The sequence below is a fragment of the Pipra filicauda genome, unplaced genomic scaffold (assembly GCF_003945595.2).
Source record: "Pipra filicauda isolate LSUMZ 115617 unplaced genomic scaffold, ASM394559v2 scaffold476_size470866_pilon, whole genome shotgun sequence".
Lineage (NCBI taxonomy): Eukaryota > Metazoa > Chordata > Aves > Passeriformes > Pipridae > Pipra > Pipra filicauda.
Window position 1 is genome coordinate 95596 of NW_024104616.1, and position 16507 is coordinate 112102.

At 39.8% G+C, this 16507-nt stretch overlaps 1 protein-coding gene across 6 annotated transcripts in view; it reads left to right on the plus strand.

Annotated features, from left to right (window-relative positions):
• The window catches only part of MYCBP2 (MYC binding protein 2), a 179727-nt gene that overhangs the window by 8386 nt on the left and 154834 nt on the right, over positions 1-16507 (plus strand). For all 6 annotated transcript variants that reach the window (XM_027744280.2, XM_039386244.1, XM_039386246.1 and 3 more), the window contains exon 2: positions 15257-15332. In XM_027744280.2, the coding sequence (XP_027600081.1) occupies positions 15257-15332 (76 nt within the window). The remainder of the gene's footprint in view (positions 1-15256; positions 15333-16507) is intronic.

Sequence of the window (16507 nt, forward strand, 5' to 3'; positions counted from 1 at the left end):
AATCCAAAACGCACAAGCATGGTACAAGCTATTAACTTCATTATGGCCAAAGCCAGATAAGGTCGAAAAGTATAAGTCTGTTGTTTGCAGTTTAAATTCATCCAAGCCATGGTATTTAGATTGTTTTGACCATGATCTCTGTCAGTCTAGAAAAATGTCTAGCTAAGAATTTTAACCTCAACAGGGTCAAACCCTGAACTCTTCATCTTACTTCTCCACTGTTCTTGTTGCAGTTGATAACACCACTCATATTTTCTGTTGCTGAGCCTTTAAGCCAACAACTGCATCTGTACAGGTCTGCAGCCAGTCATTTACGTTACATTGAGATGAGCTTGTTGTTAGATAAATGCCTTATTCTGTTTTTGTTTCAGCCTCTTCTTTCTTGTTATTTTGTTTCACCCTAAGTTATATGTAGTCACTTGTGACTTTCATCTTACCTGGTTTTGCTTTTCCTTTCTTTCCCAGTAGCCAGTGCATGTCTTTCCAACAGATATGCTCATACATCTTCATTATGCTTGTATGTTTTCAGAATAGTCACATCGCTATTCCATTTCTCTGCAAACCAGTCAATTCTCTATCCCATTTTATTTCTAGAATATACTGTTATACAGGGTAGACCACTGACAGCTATAAACCGGTGAGTTGCTTCTTCTGCAATTCAGTGAAGACAATGTAGAATTTGTTTGGTTTACTTTCGATACTAATCAGTCACAGGATGCTATACTATCATTAACCACTGGTAACGTGCTTGTTCTTAATAAGTACAGATTTTTCTTGACTTCATCTAGGATATTTCCTAAATTAAAATTCTGCTGATGTGATTCTATGTATGATAGCTTTGTATACACTTTGAGTTTGGTGGTTGTATTTAGATAGGAGAGTGGCCAAAAGCACAGATCTTGTCACCTTTGCTGTGGTTGAATGGCTTTTTTAATGTTAAAAAAAAAAGAAAAAAAGAGTCCTAAAAATATTTAAGGGTAACAGATAAATACTTCATACCGAACAACTTGAAGTAGATTTTTCCTTGCACGTGTTCTTACAGATCTAATTTTGTAGATAACATTGAAGCAAATAATGAAAAATCAGATAATTACAGAAAAACTCCAGCTGTCAGTGGTTGCACTGGGAGACCATTCTCTTTTGTGGAGAATACTTTGAAGCAGCGCTTTCTTTCGAGTTGTCATTGTTTATTTGAGATAGGTTTATGCTCTTTCAGAAACCCTTTCAGTTACAAAAGGGATTAGATACTGTTTTTTACTTTTGCTCTTTTGTCATGGTTAAATGAAAATGAGATCTATTCTATTTGTGCTTGTTTTAATTTAATTCATAGAACTTGTAGTATATGTGTTTCTGACTGTATTGGAGAGGCCTTAGAAAAGGTATTCTGGCAGCTGGAATAATGTGGCTGTTAGTCTTACCTGTCTTCCAGATGTTTGATGTCTTAACTATACATATATCTATATCCGTATACTTCCCCAGCCAGTGTTCTCTCAAATCCATCAGTCTCTGTTTTGAGTTTTCTTAACATTTTCTTTTCAGATGCCTTAGAAACCCAGTGTAACCTGTCCTAGTAGTCTGCCTCTGTTTTCCTCTAAGCCTGTGGTAATTGGATTGCAGCTGATGTTCCTTATCCTGATTTATGGATTTAGGGGACAGGATTTTGGTGATATTTCCATTTGTAGATATGCTGCTTAAGCCCCGATTTTTCCTTTTATGGCTTGGATGAAAATTCACGTCAGAATAGTTGATTAATAATTCAAAGAAGACAGTGTATAGGCTGGCAATGGTTTGGAGGGCGTACACATGGCTGGTTGAATGAAAGTTATTGCCCACTTCACTGAACATTGGACTTCCTTAAATGTTAAATTTCAGGCTTACTGAAAGAAAATACCAGTAATTTTAAATATCTGAGGTCATCTGAGGATAATATTGTCAGTAATCGAAAAATACCAAGCTTTTATTATTTGAAGAAAAAAGCAGTTGTTCTCTCTAGTGCGTTCTTTGAGATCTGCCTATCAAGTTGGGCAGTTTTCCACTCCAGCGATTCTCACTGCTGAGCGCCTTAAAAATCCGTAGCCCTTGATGAAAAGTAGTAGTAGGTAATGTACAGATATCTTCTGAGTGGGGAGAGCAGTGGATGTGCTTTACCTCAACTTGAGTAAGGCTTTTGACACTGTCTTCCATAGCATGGACAGGCTCACAAAGTACAGGTTAAATAAGTGAACAGTGAAGTAATTGAGAACTGGCTGAAGGACTGGGCCTAGAGGTTTGTGATCAGTGATACAAAGTCCAGCTGGGGTCAGGTTACCAGTTGAATGCTGATACTGGGGCAAATGCTGTTTAGCATCTTCATTAATGGCCTGAATGCTGCGACACAGTGTGCCCCCAGCAGGTTCACAGATGGTGCAAAACAGAGAGGAATTGCTCAGACACCACATGGTTGTGTTTCCATTCAGAGAAATCTGGACAGGCTGGAGATTTGGGCTGAGTGGAATCTCATGATGTGCAAAAAGGGGAGTTGCAAAATCTTACATTAGGGAGAATAACTGCAGGGGGGCTGACCAGCTGGAAGACAGCTCTGCAGAGAAGTAGCTTGGCATATTAATGAGCAACAGTCTGTATCCCGGTAATGCACTGGCATGGCAAAGAAGGAGACAGCCTTCTGGGATGGGTTTGGAAGAGTGTTGCCAGCAGGTTGAAGGAAGTACTCTCTGCTCAGCACTGGTGAAGCTGCATCTGGAATGTTCAGTTCTGGTCTTCCCAGTAGAGGAGAGAGAGATGTACTGGAGAGAGTCCAGTGCAGGGCTACATAGGTGATTAAGGGTTTAGAGCTTTTCTCCTCTAAGGAAAGGCTAAGAGGACTGGGACCGTTAGTCTGGAAAGGAGAAGGCTCAGATGTTTTTTTTAATCAGTGTAGGGAGGGAAGGAAGAAGGAGCCAGATGCTTCTCAGTAGTCCCCCCTGACAAGACAAGGGCTGGTGGGCACAAATTAAAAATTTTGAAATTCCAGTGCATTCCAATAAAGAATTCTTCACTCTCAGAGGTCAAGCCCTGGCACATGTTGTCCAGAGAGGTTTAATATCTCCTTGGAGGTATTAAAAATTCAGCTGCATGTGGTACTGGGCAACATACTTTCCCTGACCCTGCTTGAGCAGGAAGTTTCATACAATCAGTCACAGAATCACAGAATGGCTGAGGTTGGAAGGGACCTCTGAAGTTCATCTGGTCCACTCCTCTGCTCAAGCAGGGCCATCTGGAGCCAGTTGCCCAGGACCATGTCCATACAGCTTTGAGTATGGAGATTCCACAAGCTTGTTGGGCAACCTGTGCCAGTGCTCAGTCACCCTCACAGTAAAAAGTGTTACCTTAAGATGTCCTTTCTAACCTAAATGGTTCTGTGATTCTTAGGAAAATAGACCAGAAAGAGAAAGGATCTATATGAAATTTGTCTTCTGAGGTCACAGGGAACAAACATGGTGTTGAAAAAACAGATCTTGCAGCAGAGCTTTGTTGCAAGATGCTCTTGTCTTGTTACTGGAAACAGAATTGTTGGATTGTTTAGGTTGGAAAAGACCTTTAAGATCACAGGATCCAACTGTAAGTCCAACACTGCCAGGTCCTCCCCTAAACCATGTCCCCAAGTGCCACACCTACACACCTTTTAAATAACTCCAGGGGTGGTGACTCATCGCTTCCCTGGGCAGCCTATTCCAATGCTTGAGAACCTTTTTGGTGAATAATTTTCTGCTAATATCCAATCTAAACCTTCCCTAGTGCTGCTTGTGGCCACTTCCTTTTGTCCTATTGCTTGTTACTTGAGAAAAGAGATTGACCCCCAACTGGCTAGAACCTTCTTTTAGAGAGTTGCCGGGAGAAATAAGGTCTCCCTTGAGCCTCCTTTTCTCCAGGCTGAACAATCCCAGCTCCCTCAGCTGTTCCTTATAAGACTTGTGCTCCAGACACTTCACCTTCTCTGGACATGCCAGAGAATGTCTGTCTTGTAGTGAGAGGTCCAAAACTGAATGCAGAGTTCAAGGTGTGCTGATTACAGGGGTACGATTACTGTCCTAGTCCTGCTGACCACACTATTGCTGACACAAGCCAGAATGCCATTGGCCTTCCTGGCCTCCTGGGCACTGCTGGCTCATGTTCATCTGGCTGTCAACCAGCAACCCCAGGTCCTTTCTGCCAGACAGCTTTCCAGCCCCTTTGCCTACAGCCTGTAGCTTTTCAGGGGGTTGTTGGGACCCAAGGGCAGGACCCAGCACTTCACTTGTTGAATCTCATACCATTGGCCTCAGCCCATCAATCCAGCCTGTCCAGATTCCCCTGCAGAGCCCTCCTACTCTCCAGCAGATCAACACTCCTGCCCAACTTGGAACCTTCTGCAAACTTACTGAGAGTGGTCTCTATCCCCTCATCCAGATAATTTATAAAATTATTAAACAGAATATTGATAGAGATAATAAACAGGCCCAATACTGACTGGACATCAACTGGATTCACCATTCACCACCACTTTCTGGGCCTGGCTATCCTGCCAGTTTTCCACCCAGCATAGAGTACACCCTCCCAAGCCAGGAACAGCCAGTTTCTCTAAGGAAATGCTGTGGGAAGGAGTGTCTAAGGGCTTTACTAAAATCTAGGTAGACAAGATCCACGGCCTTTCCCTCATCCACTAAGTGGGACACCTGGTCATAGAAGGAGATCAGGTTGGTCAAGCAGGACCTGCCTTTCATAAACCTAAGTTGGCTGGCCCTGATCACCTGGTTGTCCTGTATGTGCCATGTGATGGCACTTGGGATCATCTGCTTTATGACCTTCCCCAGCAGTGAGGTCAGACTCAAAAGGCTGTAGTTCCCTGAATCCTTTTTTCAGCCTTTCTTGTAGTTGAGCAGCACATTCACTAACTTCCAGTCAAGTGGAACCCCCCTGGTTATCCAGAACTGCTGATAAATAATGAAAAGTGGCTTGGTGAGCACTTCTGCCAGCTCCCTAAAATACCCTTTGGTGAATCCCATCCAGCTCCACAGACTCATGTGTCTCCAAGGGGTATAGCAGGTTGCTGACCATTTTCCCTTGAATTATGGAGGCTTCATTCTGCTCCCCATCCCTGTCTTTTAGCTCAGGGGGCTGAATACTTTGAGAACAACTGGTCACTATTAAAAATTGAGTAAAAGAAGGCATTAAGTACCTCAGCCTTTTACTCATCCTTTGTCCCTGTGTTTCCCCCCATCCATTAAAGGATGGAGATTCTCCTTACCTCTCGTTTTGTTGTAAATACATTTTTAGGAACATGTATTGGACTTCCATGCTATAGCTCGATAGAAGAAAAGGGAATATGAGGAGAACTGAAAAGGTAGCAACAGTTACAGTTTTAGATAAGACAAAGCAACATATTTGTTTAAACATCTGTGTAAGAAGAACTGCATGGTAACAAAATCCAAATGTAATTGGATTTTATTATTTAGTACTCATTTATTATTTAGAGTACTTCTGAGCTGTTTTAAGGTGTTTTGTATATTAGAGTCTTGCTGGAGTAGTTGGAAGTGTCTAGTGGTAATTAGTCCCCCATTTGGGGATATTAGTGCAAAAATCCTAGCTTTCCTCTTCTGCAACCTGTCTTCCACCTTTTTTTTGTTTGTTTTGCTAGTAAATACACTATTCAAACTTCTAATGTATCACAACAGGCAAAAATATGGTTTGAGAGCCAACTGTCATGCAACTGAGCTATTTTGGCTGTGACTTTGGCCGAAGCAGTATCTGTTATTTTTCCTACCCTACCTGCAACTGTGCAAAGAGGAAGAGAAGGTCAAGCAACTGCTTCATGGACATATTTTTCATGAAGTATTTTGCAGAGCAATTGTTCCCTTATCAGAGATAATCTAAAACGAGGGATACTAACCTGTGTTAGCAGAAAGCAATTTTTTTCTCAAGTGTTGTGTAGATTTAGTGTATTTATTTCTTCATAGATGAACATTATGGGTTTTTTTTCTATTTGTGATTTGTAAGGTTAAATTTTGAGTCAGTTTGTGATGTAAGTAGATGTTGTATCTCTGTGCATGTTTATTTCATAAAGCTTGCCAATACTTAGTTTTGCATTACACTGAGAGAATTTGTGTATTTGTATGATATGCATTTGATATTTGCCAGGTTTCAGTTGATATGTATATACTTTGTTTCTTGTTAACTATTTTATGGCACGTCCTTTTGGAAACTTGATAGGTATTATCATAGGTGATATGAAAAAGAAAGCATTAAAAAGGTCTTGGAATCATAGTTTGTAAGCAGATGTTTTGTTTATCAAGACAAGAGAAGATTGGGCATTTTGAGTGATATTTATTTCCTTTCTTGAGTCTTGCAGCCTACTGACATCCTTATGGTTGAAAGTATGCTGAATGTTTCAGCGCTAGAAGGAATGGTAACTGCTTAGTTATCAAAGGAGGATATCTGCAAAGACAAAAAGTTAAGCATGAAAAACCTTAGGAAAGTTCAGTTGCAGGGTACTTCAGCAACCTCTAAATGTCATGAAACATTTGCTGGTCCACTTGACTTGAACCACCTTGACACTAAGTGGTAGATTTGTGTTGTAGGGAGTTATATGGAGAAACCCAAATAAAAACTAAGAACAGAATTAGGTGTTTGGTATAGACTGGACCTAATACTTGAGCCATTTTTCTGAGCATCTCTGATTCTACAATTATAGATTTAAGGCTAAAGCACCTAGCCTAAAGTGGTACATTCTGTATGCATAGGCTTGAGAAGAGGGCCCATGGGAATCTCATGTGGTTTAACAAGGCCAAGTGCAAGGTGCTGCACCTGCGTTGGAGCAGCCCCCAGTATCAACACAGGCTGGGGGATGAACAGATTGAGAGGAGTCCTGCTGAGAATGACTTGGGGGTGCTGGTGGATGAGAGGCTGGACATGATCCAGCAATGTGCACTTACAGCCCAGAAAGCTAATTGTATCCTAGGCTGCATCAAGAGCTGTGATGTGAGCAGGACAAGGGGGGTGATTCTGCCACTCTACTCTGCTCTGGTGAGACTCCACCTGGAGCACTACATCCAGCTCTGGGGTCCCCAGCATAGGAAGGACATTGACCTGTTGGAGTGAATCCAGAGGAGAACCAAAAAGATGATTAGAGAGATGGAGCACATCTCCTATGAGGAAATGCTAAGAGAATTGGGCTTGGTCAACTTGGAGAAGACTTCAGGATGACCTAATTCCAGAACCTGAAGTGAGCCTACAAGAAAGCTGGATAGGGGAATGGTTTCAAACTGAAAGAGGAGATATTTTGATTAGGTATTAGGAAAAAATTCTTTACTGAGAGGGTGGTGAGGCACTGGAACAGTTTACCCAGTGAAGTTTTGGATGCCCCATCCCCGCAAGTATTCAAGGCCAGGTTGGATGGGGCTCTGAGCAACCTGGTCTAGTGGAAGGTGTTCCCGCCCTTGGCAGGGGGCTTGGATCTAGATGATCTTTAAGGTCCCTTCCAGTCCAAACCATTCCTATGATCATCAAGTGGATGCAAATGAGAAAAGCAGCTGTTGCCCCTCTTGTCCCATTGTTTGGACTGCATCCTTCCTCAGTTGGAAATTTTAGGTCTGTTGCCTTCTGCCTGTCAACTTGGCTACTTCTGTACTAGATAGAACTACTGTAAAGTGGATTTAAAACTGCACAGAAGCCCACTCTGGAGAGGTGCTGCAGAATGGCTTGCTGTCAAGGGGGAAGCCTGCAAGAACAGGTAGTAGCTGTTGCTCTGCATCTGGATCTGTCCTAGGTCCTGAACTGTTTAGTCTCTCATTGACAAGGAGTTGGAAATGAGATTGTAGATTAAAAAGTTAATAGGGGATGCAAAACTGTGAAAGATGACATAGATACTGAAGACTGTAACCTCAGCAAATACTTAGCTTCAAAAAACCCCACAACCCAACCAGTAAGCACAATGTAAAAGCAACAGTGAATAAAAGGTACCTCATGACAATTTTTACACATTGCATAGAATTATAAAGTGTTATGATTCAGAAGTGCCATGCTGTTGGAGTGTTTACGTTTTGTTGTTTGGAGTTTTTTTTTAAATTGAGAGAAATACTTTTGTGTAGAAAATCAGAAGTAATTCTTGACCTTTTCTTTGAATTTCAGGATTGTGGGACCTTTTTTTTTTTCTTGCTTACTTCTTTTTGCTTCTTTTTTTTTTTCAATGAGAAAGACTAGTTACTATGAGAGAATAATGACTAGATGTCAGTGATGTAAATGAGTTATGGTTTAGGCTGAAGGAACAGCTTAATTGAAAGAAGATTCATTTCTTCTTAGACTTGGAAAAAAATTCAAGCTACCTACGGAAAAAGAGGAAAATAAACTGATTTTTCTGTAATAAAGACATACTCAAATAGCATTTAATTGCCATAAAGTCAATTTAGAAAAGACCCCAAAAAGAATTTTCTAGTAGGATTATTTAGGGCATGGTGGAAGTGTGATCACTGACAGTGTCTAATATCTCCACAGGGAAAACACCTGTTGGGAATGCAGTGGAATTTGAATAGAATTGTTGAATATTCTGGGCTGGAAGGGACCCATCAGGATCATTGAGTCCAACTCATAGCCCTGCGCAGGATGCCCCAAGGATCACACCATGTGATTCCTGGAGCTTTGTCCAAATGCTTCTTGAACTCTGTCAAGCTTTGTGCTGTGACCACTTCCCTGGGGAGCCTCCTGCAGTGCCCATCCACCCACTGGGTGAAGACCCTGTTTCTAAAATCCAACCTAAACTTCCCCTCACATGACTTCAGGCCATTCCCTTGAGTCTTGTCACTGGTCACCACAGAGATGAGATCAGTGCCTGCCCCTCTGCTTCCCCTCACAAGGAAGTTGTAGACTGCAATGAAATCTGCCCTCAGTCTCCTCCAGGCTGAACAGACCAAGTGACCTCAGCTGCTCCCCATACGGCTTCCCCTCAAGGCCCTTCACCATCTTCATTGCCCTCCTTTGAACACTCTCTAATAGCTTAATATCTTTCTGATGTTGTGGTACCCAAAACTGCACACAATACTCAAGGTGAGGCCGCACCAGCGCAAAGTGGGACAATCCCTCCCTCAACCCGCTGGCGATGCTTTGCGTGATGCCCCCCAGGACACAGTTGGCCCTTCTGGCCGCCAGGGCACTGCTGACTCCTATTTAACTTTCCATTGACCAGGACGCCCGCGGTTTTATCCTGGACCAGGGAATGGAAAGACTGACCCTTTGGAGTTCTTTTCCAGACGCTGTTCTCAATTATTCTAGATTATCTTCCATTTGACAAATAATGTTTTAGATTTCCTGGGGACATGCATAGGCTTTTTGTACGACTGAAGTTTGGAAAAGTCTTAAAGATCCTGTACACGGTGTCCATGTTGATCCATCTGCAAAGAGAAATTCTTGATTATTGCATGTAGGCATGTTCTATGTTGTGCACTTCTTAGTATACCTCTGGGTGTTGATTATATCCAAGGAAGTGTGGATCTGTTCAAGTGACTGCTTTGGCTTAATGCAGGCATATATTTTGAGTGTGGTAGAGTGGTTTTCACCCCTTGTTCTCTTGTTAGCTTTGCGTAATATTGTAGGTTTAATTATGCTGACTAATTCCCATAGAAGTCTGCCCTATGCCTGAATTTGCTGTCTGTTTGCTGATGCAGATGGTGAACAGATGAAAAGCTCAGTATGTCTCTCCTTGAAAGTGTAATCAGAAACATGGCATGACACCAGGAGAAATGCAAAACCCAGAATGAGGAAAAAATCCACACTTTCCATAATGCAGAAGCATGTTTATTGTACAGTCAAATTTTACTTTAGTATGTAAACAGTGAAGACAACACAATAGTTGAGATTAAAAGAGACCTCTAGAGACTGTCTAGTGCAGCATTCTTGCTTGAAGTAGGATCAACCAGAGCAGGTTGCTCTGCACATTGCCCAGCAGGATTTTCAGTATCTTCAAGGGTGGAAAATCTAGAGCCTTTCTCTTTCTTTGTGTCTTCTAATGTTCCAGTGTTTAACTATTCTTACAGTTCTTATATTTAAATGGAACTTCCTGTATTTATTTTTTCCCCCATTGTCTCTTGACTTGTCGCTAGATATTGCTTAGAAAAATCCATCTCCATCATCTTTACTCTCTCCTGTCAGGTATATATGCACATTGATGAAATTCCACCCCTGCCCTTCCAAGTTTTCTCTTTTCCCAGCTAAACAGTCTCTACTTGCTTGTTTTCTCCTCATATGACAGATGCTCCAGTCCTTTAAGCATCTTAGTGGCCCTTCTCAGGACTTGCTTCAGTGAGTCTCTGTTGTACTCAGGAGCCCAGAGCTGGTCTTGGTATTCCAGATATGCTGTTGCAAGTTGCGTAGAGCATCAGAGCCAACTCGCTCAAGCTGCATGAGCCAGGTCTTCTGCACCCCTTTCTCTCCAGGGAACTGTATCCCAAAGACTCTTCAAAATAGATTGAACAGGCTAAAGTCTGTTCTTATGAAGTCTATGGTTGTGATCCTGCTCTTGTGTTGCTCCCTCCTTTCAGGTTCCTGAACTTAACGTGCATTGTCACTGCATCCATGGTGCAGTGACGTGATGCTGTGATGAAAGACCCTGAAACTTGATGGTGACAACATGAGTGATAATAGCTTCCTGTTGTGGTCTAGTTGACAGTTTGAGCTTTTACTTTGGGCTGCTTAGAAGCAAGTGCTTCCTGCTTCTTGTCCAACCAAGTTGACAATAATTCTTCTAGTGGAGGAAAAAAAAAATTGATACCACAAGTGTTTTGTCTCGGAGTTACTGAGTGATTGCTACTTCTTAAGAGAATTTCTACTCGACCTTGAATGCTTAAGCTACCTGTGTCAAGTAAGTGCCTATGGAAACAAAATAATACAGTATATTTGTCATTTGTCTGGACCCAGCATGACTTTGCTAGGCCTCTTCTGTCAACAGTGTACTTCTTTACAAAGATGATTAACCCTCAAACCAGAGCAAGCAAGTGTAGACAGATACACAACTCAAAGTAATTTAGAAGTTTTAAAGATTTTACTATGTGTTGCCCTGTAGTTTACTAAGTTAATTTGTTTTCCAAAAGTGTACTCAAAGATTTAATTAACAGCAGAATGACTGTGTCTAATGCTACACTAGCTACCATGACCTTTAGTAACACATTTCAGATAGAAGCAAAGGTTTTAGGTCAGACAGCAGTCGAATAACGCTTTTGTTGTTCCTATTTCCCCTCATCAGCAGAGACAGAATAATATTTTTTCCGCTCATCAGTGATACCTTTATTTTAACATACAATCTAGAAGAGTTTATGTAGGTGTGGTTATGGTTAATCCATATTGAGTAATTCAGTAACAGCATTGTGATGGGGAACACACACTCAACATATAAATCTTCCTTTCCAAATTTAAGCTTATGAATTGCAGTTCAGGACTGTTATGACTTTGAGGGAATATGCTCTGTTTGCATTTCCTCAGCTCTTTTGAACAGAATAAGAGCAGTGCTGTTGAGACAACTGAATAGTGTCCCTCTAATAATGCAGCAAGTATTGCAAGTACTAGCTAATGCTACTTCTGGTTTAAGAACAAATAAACTAAGCATGCTTTTAGTTCCTCTTACGAATCTGCCACAAATCTGAATAAAAGTTGCAATCATGTCATTTAACATGACTGTCTTATCTATTTCAAATTGTCAAGCCATTGGTGGTTTCCCACCCTCACCTTTCCCTCTTTTTTCTTTCCCCTTTGGTTTGAGGCAATTATTCCATATTCTGGAGTTGAACATTTTAGGTATTTGCTTTTATTCTCAACAGATTTTTCTGTAAAGGCTGTAATAGCACCGTTCAGTCTTTCTTTGTGTCCATTTGCCACAAGTATTTTTTGTATCTTCATGTTCTGTGCTCGTTTGACTCGCACTTCCTTTGTGGTCCAATTCTAAACTGCTAACTCAGTTTCCAGTGTTAAAATGTCTTGAAGCAGTTTGCAGAAAACCTGCCTAAGATTTGCTGATAACGAGTGTTTGGTTTGTGTGAACCTGATGGTATCCACGGTTGAGTTAGAAGTTGAAGGCTAAAGGCCTTCTGCCAGCAGAAGCAGATTATCAGCACAGAGTTTCAAGACCTTTACAGATGACAGCTAATAGCAATGTACAGTTGTTAACCAAAAATATAACTAATAATTTAGCTAAAAAGTTCATCTAGTTTTGTTAATCAGGTCTTCTTAATCTCCAGGCAGTAGAATAGTCAGGTTTATAATTAACACATGTGGTTTCCAACAGGAAATTACTCATCATCTGCTTAACATTTTTTATCATGAATATACTTGCCCATGTTTTATACTTTCTTTCTGAATATTAGAACACCTTGGCATAATGGTATTTAACAGTAGAACTGAACAGTTATCTGTATAGTCTTTGTTACATGCAGATACATTATGAATATATTACTATAATGCATAGTAATGGTAGGTTGTTCAGAACTATTTATAAAATTAGTGGGATGAGGTATTTTTTATTTCTTAATTAATTGCTTATTGTTCTGAAGTTTTGTTTGGATGTGGGGGAAAAATGTACTTCCCAGCAAAAACTTTGGAATTTCAGTATCCTTGAGGTTTTGTTTTAAGAAAATATAGGGAGATAAATGTGGATTGTTAACAGGGCATTTCTGTACCCAAGTTTTTTCCGTGTAAAGAATTGTTCAAGCCTAGAACTTGCTGAAGATAATGACTACCATAGTGGAGCACTCAGACAGTGCTGCTACTGGCAGCATCTTTAATGATTGTTGTATGAATGAGGGAGATCTTAGCACCACCAGTAAACCCATTAGTGATCATTCCTATTTGCTAATTGGAAAAAGCATTTTCTAGGTATCACTGACAAATGAAGGTCGTCTGCCAAATGGTGGGGGTTTTGTTACTTTGAAGAAATGAGCCCAGTCTTTGGGGGGATGGAGGTGAAGGGGACGAAGGCTTAATTTGTGGGATTTTTAGATGTGTGCATAAACATGAAGAAATACTTGCAAAAATACAGGTACTGATCCAGTGAAATATTTACAAGATGAAAAAGTGTTTATGATGTTGGCAGCCTATAACAAATTCGGAGAGTTTTCAAGGATTTTGACAGGGAGTATTAAGTCTTGGCAAATGGAGTTAGTATCCCTTAAAACAAACAAAAAAAGAGAGAAAAGCAATGCTTATCAAGTTGTCTGTGGTAAATACAAATTGCACTACGTTTAAAAGGCGTAATTAACAGCACAGCTAGATAAAAAGTATTGGAAGCTCAGTTTGGAAGTTTGCAGTAAACTGTTTTCATGTTATTCTGGGTTACGTAGGTCTGCCGTGCCATATTGCTATGAAGCTGCCAAATAATACCTGGAATGCAGTTAAAAGTGTGACCTTGCAGGTGTATGAGACATTTCTTCTTTCTCTTCCTAACAGCAAATAACAAGTACTGTTTTCAGTTTGGGTCAATGTGGTTTGTTCGTGGTATGGACTGAGAGAGCCCAGAAGATACTTTTATTGGGAGTTGTAACTTGTAAGGGTGAAAGTCCATAAACGGTAATTTGGTCTGCAGGAGAAAACTGAGTGGCTACAGAACAGAACACGAACTGTTCTTCATGTTTGACAGCAGAAGAAGAATTAACTCCATTAAACTCTAATAAAGAAGAAAAACTTGTCCAACGAAAGAAAAACTAAATAGTGAATCAGACTATGAAGTTTCATTATAGAAATTTGGAAAGTAAAGTTTGTATGAAATTTCTTTCCCGTGGTTCTTAAATAGGTTGTATACTGTTATATATTGAAACTTTACAGTTGAAGGAACCTTGAGCAGTCATCTAGGTTCTTTTTATAAGCTTTTAATTTACTGGGGGGCGTGGAGGAATTCCCCCTCACTGAATCACTTCTCTTAACTCGAGGATAATGGTGTTTGTTCCTTATAAGAAAAGTGGTGAGCTAGTTTGCTTCTGCAGGAAGTGTCTTGAGGAACATACCTTCCTCTTTATTGGTGAAGAGGGGAAAAGTTGTGAAATTTCTAGCAGGCAGCTTTCTTGTAATTCTTTGCAGGAGTTGTTTGTTTGACCCTGTTTTCTGACTGGTGGCTGTTGGTCATGCTTCAGCTTTTCCAGTTTTTAACTTATGGACCATGAGACTTGTATACTCTTGCAGTCTGAACGCTGTACAGGAGAGCAAGTATTATGCTTTTAATACCTAACATTTTTTATTTAGAACAAAGTTGTTTGAATAGAATATTAAGATTCTTCTGATTCTCAGTCTGTTACCTGAAAACGCAAATTCTCCTGTGACTTTCAGATTTCGTAGTTTTTCCAACTAATCTGAACTGTAAGCTATTTGAGTAATGTTTAAGTGGTACAGAGGAATGTTAGTAGCTGTTGCTTGTAGTCCTATATAGGATGAGCTATATGCTGCACAGATAATACATGCCTCTTTTTTTGTGTTTGGAGGGCTTATAATCTGAACAGACCAGAGAAAAAAAATGTTAAAAAGCATGCATCTCAAACACAGTGATCTCAATGATGGTGACAAAGAATTGTATTGTGTGTATGGTGTCTTTTTTTTGTATGTCTTTTTTTTCTGGGTAGTAAAATGGAGGAGAAGAAGAATGTGGTAGGAATGAGGTGTGGGCAGGAGAGGATTAGAGCATCTTAGAGGAATGTGTGTTAACTAGATCTGTAATGTAAAGGGATGGAAATTAAGTCTATATACTGAGGGTGGGAAAAGTCTAGACAAAAAATAAAAAAGTTGCAGTTCTTCCATCAAGTGAATTTTCTGCCAAATGATACATTTCTAAAGCTTTGTTTTTTTGTCTTGGAATGCTTAAATCTTTGTGTGGCAAAGACTTCACAAAGCATAAATGTTCTATACTAACAGGTTATGTTGCTGAGATTTGTCAGTAACTCTTGCTTCAAGTATTGATGTGGTGCTAATGGACTTGTAATAGAAACAGTAGGGTAAAACTGTAGAAAATATAGGGACTTTTTTCTGTTCTAGCATATATTCTGCTTAAATTGATGAGAATAAAGGCCCATAATTCAGTGGAACATTAGGAAAGCATAATCTTGAGTGTTTTATGTGCTGATTTATACTCTGAATTTCTGCCAGTGATTGTTCCCCTTGCTTAGGAAAAAAAATTTTATAGTACTTCAGACTTTCTTTCCTCTCTGTTTGTGCTGTTTACCATGGGGTACAGAAGGGAATTTAATTCTTTTATTCTCATTGCTTTTCCATTCTTTTTCAGAAGTAAGAAACTTTTTAGCAAGAAAAAATTGAAAAGAAAACAGAAGACTAAATTGAAAGTAAAAACACGCAACAAGGTAAGTCTGTAACTAAATTGACAAAGTTCTGACTCAAGTGACAGTAACTTTAATTGAGAAAAATACAAGAAAACAGAAGTGTAACTCATAATTTGTTTGTTTAGAGGAGTTAATAATAGGCCACTATTGTCTGTTTACTGTATTCTACATGACTGTGATACCATAACCCTATTCAACTGCTTTTGTTACTAATGTTCAGTATGAAATAATATGAACAGCATTTTTGGTTCTCCAGTTCCTAAACTCTGTGTTGCTAAACATGTTGGTCTTAAAGTTAAATTTTGAGATTTGTGTCTAGCCAACAGTTAGAAACTACTGCTGCAAAGATTCATCCATAATGGCTAAAGGAGAAAGGAAACACTGAATGTCTAAGGACTCTAAAGTTACCTCTGAAAATTCCTCCATAGTGAAAAATTAAATAGATTATGTGTTTCTATTAATATTTTCTCCCTGTGTAGCCCCTACCTTCATCACTTTAAATGCATGGGAACAGTACAGTGAACTTCATAAAAATATTTACTTGTTGCAGAGACTAAATTTATGCAGAAGTAAAAGTATTTTAAAATACAGCTCTGCTGTGTTCTTTCTCTACTAGAGAGCTGTTATTTCTCTATTTAAACTAGAATCTTGGAGGGATTTTCATGAAGGCTTGCGGCAGGCATGAAGACTTCTTCCTTGTAGCCAGTAAAGAGAAAGTAGATTGTTTCTGGAATGGTTCTGAAGGACAGAACCACCAAAATATCCAGTGAAAACACTTTCTAGTCAGCTGAATGCCCTTATAATACAAATTCACTGTAGAACAACTTGGCCATCTTATCCCTATTTGCCACACCTCATGTAGTTACTCTATCTCAAGACAGATGACTTTGGGAGGGTGAAGCAAACCCTCTATCTATTCATTTGGTATTGACTTTTTGGATACTTACCAGATTATTCTACTTATCTCAAGTAGTGCAGCTTCAGACTATGGTGTAGAAAGGGCTTATCTTCATTTCTGTTTTCAACACTGTACAGTGAAATATTTGTGGTTCAAACTGAATTTCTCAGCCCTTTCTTCAGTTGCTGTGATATTAGAAGTTTTAGTCCTGTTCCCTTCGTGATTTTAGAGTCAATGTCAACAGAGAAAACCAAGTTAGAAATTTGAAGAATTTTACAGAATGTAGTTAGTCTTTGTC